The sequence below is a fragment of the Stenella coeruleoalba genome (genome assembly GCF_951394435.1).
Source record: "Stenella coeruleoalba genome assembly, chromosome: X".
Classification (NCBI taxonomy): Eukaryota; Metazoa; Chordata; class Mammalia; order Artiodactyla; family Delphinidae; genus Stenella; species Stenella coeruleoalba.
In genome coordinates this window covers 949,240-954,713 of record NC_137152.1, presented here as the reverse complement: position 1 = coordinate 954,713, position 5,474 = coordinate 949,240, and the positions used below count along the sequence as shown (strand labels likewise).

The following is a 5,474-nucleotide window of genomic DNA, read 5'->3' as shown; positions in this document are numbered from 1 at the left end:
GGGCCAAAGGCAGGAGGCCAGGCGCAGGGTGACAGTTACTATCCTGCTGGGACCACGACGCCAGCAGCACAGCACACCCGTGTGGTCGGGGAGGGCAGACTGCGATACCGAGCACAGCCCTGGGGTGGGGGAACCCTGACTTCACTGTGTGCCAGTGAAGAAATCGGGGCTCAGAGCATCCGAGGGAAGCTACTTTGCAGGTTGGAAACAGAGTCATTCCCTTGGTAACTTTGTAACCTTGTACCTCAGCCTCACCGCCCTGCATCCTCATGGCCCCAGCATTGAAGCCTCCGCACCGTGCCTCACAGCACGCTCCCCATGCTTCCAAGTCACAGGAAGGAAGCAAGTTGCCAGGGGAGGGGCAGGAGTGCAGTGACCCAGGTGCAGCTGGGCCGTGGGCAGTTACAGGAACAGTCCTGTGTCCTCTGGCCCCAGCAGACTTCAGCCCACACCTGCTGCCTGCAGGGACAGGACACGGGGTCTCCACGTCCCGGTGTGGGGTCTCTTTCCCCCACCACCACCCGGTGCAGGATGGGGGGGGCAGGTTTGTGACCCCCATGCTGGGTCAGGAGCCTGGCAGCGGTGGTGGGTGTTTTCATATGGTTCCTTGTAGCTTTTGTGGGTGATGCAGCCCTTGAGGATTTAGCATCTATTGGGTCTGGGATACAGGTGGAGGGCGGGAAGAGGGACCAGAAGGGAGGGAGGGCCAGCAGAGGAGGAACCGGGAGCTGCCCGCCCCCCGGGCGCCGGGGACCCTCGCATCTCTCCGTTCCTGTGCGGGCAGACGCCGTCGTCCGCCCCTCTCACCCCTGGCGCCCCTTTTCTCTTCCAGATCGGCCCCCCGACCCCCGGCTCCAGGATGGACATGAACGTGACGCGTCCGGACAACGCCACCCTCCTGATGCTGCGGGACCCGGCCATCGCGGTGGTCCTGCCGGTGGTGTACTCGCTGGTGGCCCTGATAAGTATCCCTGGCAACTTGTTCTCCCTGTGGGTGCTGTGCCGCCACATCGGACCCAAGACACCCTCGGTCATTTTCATGATCAACCTGAGCGTCACGGACCTGATGCTGGCCTGCGTGCTGCCCTTCCAGATCTACTACCACTGCAACGGCAACCACTGGGTGTTCGGCGAGCTGCTGTGCAACGTGGTGACCGTGGCCTTCTACGCGAACATGTACTCCTCCATCCTCACCATGACCTGCATCAGCGTGGACCGCTTCCTGGGCGTCGTGTACCCGCTGGCCTCCGCCCGCTGGCGCTGCCGCCGCTACGCCGTGGCTGCCTGCGCCGGCACGTGGCTCCTCCTTCTGGCCGCCCTGTCGCCGCTGGCCCGCACGGACCTCACCTACGCCGTGGAGGTGCTGGGCATCGTCACGTGCTTCGACGTGCTCAAGTCCAGCATGCTGCCCAGCGTGGCCATGTGGGCGGTGTTCCTCCTCACCCTGTTCGTCGTGCTCTTCCTCGTTCCCTTCGTGGTCACCGTGGCCTGCTACACGGCCACCATCCTCACGCTGCTGCGCTCGGCCGACCGCCACGGGGAGGCCCGGAGGTCCCGCGCCGTGTGCCTGGCGGCCGTGGTGCTTCTGGCCTTCGTCACCTGCTTCGCGCCCAACAACTTCGTGCTGCTGGTGCACGTGGTCAGCCGGCTCTTCTTCGGCCGCAGCTACTACCACGTGTACAAGCTCACGCTCTGCCTCAGCTGCCTCAACAACTGCCTGGACCCCTTCGTCTACTACTTCGCGTCCCGCGAGTTCCAGCTCCACATGCGGCACTACTTGGGTTACAGGCCCCTGCCCACCGGCAGCCCCGAGGGGCACCTCGAGAGCCTCGCCTCCGGACGCACGCTGTCCGTGCGCTCCGTGGAGGGGCTGGACGCCGCCGGCCGGCCCAGCGTCAAGCGGCAGGAGAGCGTCTTCTGAGCCGGGCGCCCCTCGGGGGCGGGGGCGGGGCAGCCGCGAGAGGGCGGCGCGGTCCTTCCCCCGCCCTGCGACAATCCACCCGCGGTCCCTCCGGGCACTGGGATTTGGCCACGTGCCCGTGGACAGGCCACCTCGGGCCCCGTGCTCTGGGGGCCCATGGGGCCCTGCGACATCACCTGTTTCCCCCGACATCACCTGGTTCCCCCCGTCCCCCGGAGCCAAACAAACACGGGGGCTCCCCGGCGGGGATCAGGTTCTCCTTAAATATCCCCAAGCCACAGCCCCCAGACCGGAAGGTCGTCCGTCCCGGAGGTGTGGACCGAGGGTCTCTGGGCGGATGACAAGTTTCTGAGTGTTCGCAGCTACAGCTGCACCTCCCTGACCTGCCTAGGGGTTCAGCTTGCCTCAGGGGGCTCCTCCGGCCCGTTCTCTGGCTCTGCCTTCGAGCTGAGAACGCTGGGCCATGGCAAGTCGTCTTGGGGGTCTGGGAGGCTCCTGGCCTGACCCGTGGGATCCTTGGAGGACCAGGGGAGAGCACTGACCACACGAGCCCGTAGCAGGTCTGCTCAGCACCTGGGACACACCTGTGCCAGCCCCACTACCTGGGCTGCTTTGGGAAGATAAGGGGCCCAGTCCCCGGACTGCCCAGGATGCTAAACCAGCAGGTTCCCGGGAGGCCGGGATTTGCCTGCAAGAACAAACTTTGGGGTGCTCTGCACATCACGAGGGATGCACAGGACTCAGCTCAGGGCTCTCTTGGGAAAGGAAAACAGCCCTGCAGCCTATAAGGTGAGACCTTGGAGGGGCTGGCAGGCGGGGGCTCAGGGACCTGAGAGTGGCTTGGCTGTGGGGCAGGTGACGTCCCCTCCGTGGGTCAGAGATGTGGATGGGGGTTGTGAGCTGATGTTCTGGAAGCACCTGGTCACATTGGAAGAGAAGCAGACATATGTACGCCGGGGTGAACGGTGTCTCGCCAAAGTCCATGTCCGCTAGGAACCGCAAAGTGTGACCTATGGGATCAGGGTGGCCCTACATCCAACGACAGGGTCCTTCTAAGGGGCAGAAGAGGAGAGACCCAGACACACAGGAGAAGAACCGGGAAGACAGAGGCAGAGACGGGAGGGACGCGGCCACAAGCCCAGGGAAGCCTGGAGCCCCCAGAAGCTGGAAGAGGCGGGAAGGACCCTCCCCTGGAGCCTCTGGAGGGGGCGCGGCCCTGGGACGCCCTGACCTCAGACGTCTGGTCTCCTGGATGGGGGAAGATGCAGGTCTGTCCGGGGTTTTAGCCTGCAGTTTACGGGAACTTGTTATGGCTGCCCTCAGACGTGTGGTCTCCGGGCTGGGGGAGGGTGCAGTCTGTCCGGGGTTTTAGCCTGCAGTTTATGGGAATTTGTCACGGCTGCCCCAGGAGACACACACACTCTGAAATTCTGAGCCTGAGCCTCTGGCTTCTGCTTCGGTGGCTGCAGGAGGGCCCATGCCTGGTGCTGGCTCCCAGGGTGGGACCTGCTTTGTGGAATCCAGTCCCTCGGCTTGGAGGTGCAGGCTGGAGGGCCCCTTCACCGTCCTCCGCCCCAGGCCACGCAGCTGGGGCATCTCCACAGAGGACGGTGTCCGAGCCAGTGTCTGTGTTTACAGGGAGCCGAGAGCCACCCTCGGGAGCCTCAGAGGGACAGCCGGACGTGCCCCTGGGGAAGGACTTGAGCCCATGGGTGCAAGGGACGAGAAAAGGGCACGTGTCCGGGACCTGGATGGTCCGTGCATGGCGTGCTGTCCCCCCGCTCTTCCCCACTGTCCCAAAGGCGAACCCTAGAAAGCCAGGTCAAGGGAGCAACAGTCTGGGGGCGGAAACCCTGAGCCGGAGAGACAGTGGCACCCACGTCTGGGCGTGGGCCTCCAGCATCTGATGCTACAAAAGTGTGAAAAACCTCAAACCACCCTCACAGGACGTTTTTCTGCTGCTTTGTGATTAAGCGTCATAGTTCGAATTCAGAGGAAGCCAGTCTAGGTAGTAATACCCTCCCCCAGTGGCTGTCACGTCCCTCCAGCCTTTGGGTCCCAGAGGGCTGTGCGAGCCCTTATTTGGTTGGCGGCCACTCCGCCATCCAGGGCTGTCGACCCCATGACTTCTGCCTTCTAGGGGCCCCCAGTTCCACCGAAGTTCAGGAGGTCCGACAGGGTCTTTCGAATTGCTGGGAATTTCCATCCAGAACTTCAGGTGACCGTCAGCCTGTCCGAGAGGTCCGTCAGATCACCTGAAATCCCAGGGCGGGATTTGCCCCTCTTTCGGCCTTTTAATAATGGTGTGTGTGTGTGTGTGTGTGTGTGTGTTCTCCCCACACACTCCTTCAATCTGTTGCCCTCTTAAGCCTCCTGTAAAAGGATAACACATTCGCATGTACATAGACATGAGAAAAAAACAAGATGTGGTTCTGTGATTCACCTCTTGGGAGGGTGTGGGAGGAAAAACGCAGAGACCCATATCCCTGACTTCTCCCCGTGTGCTGGGCGGACAGGTTTCTCCCTCGGACTCCTGAGACCCCTGCCTGACCAAGACCCTCCCATCTCACGGCCGAGCCGTCCCATGACCCTCCCACCAGGCTCCCTGGAATTTCAAGGATGGCAGAATCATGGTGTTCTGGGCTCCTGGCGTGAACCGGGCCAGCAGAACACGAACGGGGCACGGGTGGAACCCAGGATTGGTTGGGGGGGATGATGGGGCTTTGGCCTTGTTAAAGGAGACCCTAAAATGCTGAAGGTGTAAATGAAAACAGTCCTGGGCGGAGTGCGACGATGGTTGATGCTTGCTCTAAAATATGACAGCAGATACAAGCACGCACATATATACACGCGTGCACACCCATACATGCACACGTCACACACGTGTACACGTGCATGCGCCCACGTCTCTGTGTGTGCACGCGCGTGTGTGCATTTGTGCCCGCGTATTTGGGGACTGGACGAACGAAAACTGCCAGAATGCTGATAGCTCATAATGCTTGAGCCTGGGTGAAGGGAACACGGGGTTTCATTATGTCATTCTCTTTACTTGAGCCTGTTTTAAAATATCCACGCTCAAAACAGGTGGTTTGTTGGAAACTCTCGCACGGAGACGTTGATTTATTTTTTCTTCCAGCGTCTGATCTGTCTTTGGAAACCTATACGGTTCTGTAATGCCAATGAGATTCCTTAGTGCTGTTAACATACCTCTAGGGTAGGAGTGGATGTAAATAAATGTGCAGGGCGGGTTCCTAAGTGGGATGAGATTACTGCTGTGGGACTCACCGATAAAGGCCACAACGGTGGACCGGAGCTGGTGAGTTAGCCAGCAGGGAGTCGAACCCAGCGCCTGCCTCAGAGTCCCATCCCACACCCGTGGGGACCCAGCTTTGGCTGGTAACCCCTGCCGGACATCCCTGGCTAAATCCCTAGTTTACAGTGTGTCCCGTGCCAACCACCGTTCCTTTCTTGCCTTCCTTGTCCCCTTGTTGATTTTGTCTGTCACCAAGACCTTCCTACAGCGTAAGTCAAAACCATCAAGACATCCGTCAGT

General features: G+C 61.1%; 1 protein-coding gene across 1 annotated transcript; it reads left to right on the top strand.

The window, feature by feature from the left end:
- Window positions 1-736: 736 nt before the first annotated feature.
- On the top strand, window positions 737-2,313 carry P2RY8 (P2Y receptor family member 8). Its single transcript, XM_079909794.1, has one exon. The coding sequence runs from the start codon at window positions 860-862 to the stop codon at window positions 1,919-1,921; it is 1,062 nt and encodes a 353-aa protein (XP_079765920.1). The 5' UTR covers window positions 737-859; the 3' UTR covers window positions 1,922-2,313.
- The last annotated feature ends 3,161 nt before the right edge of the window (window positions 2,314-5,474 follow it).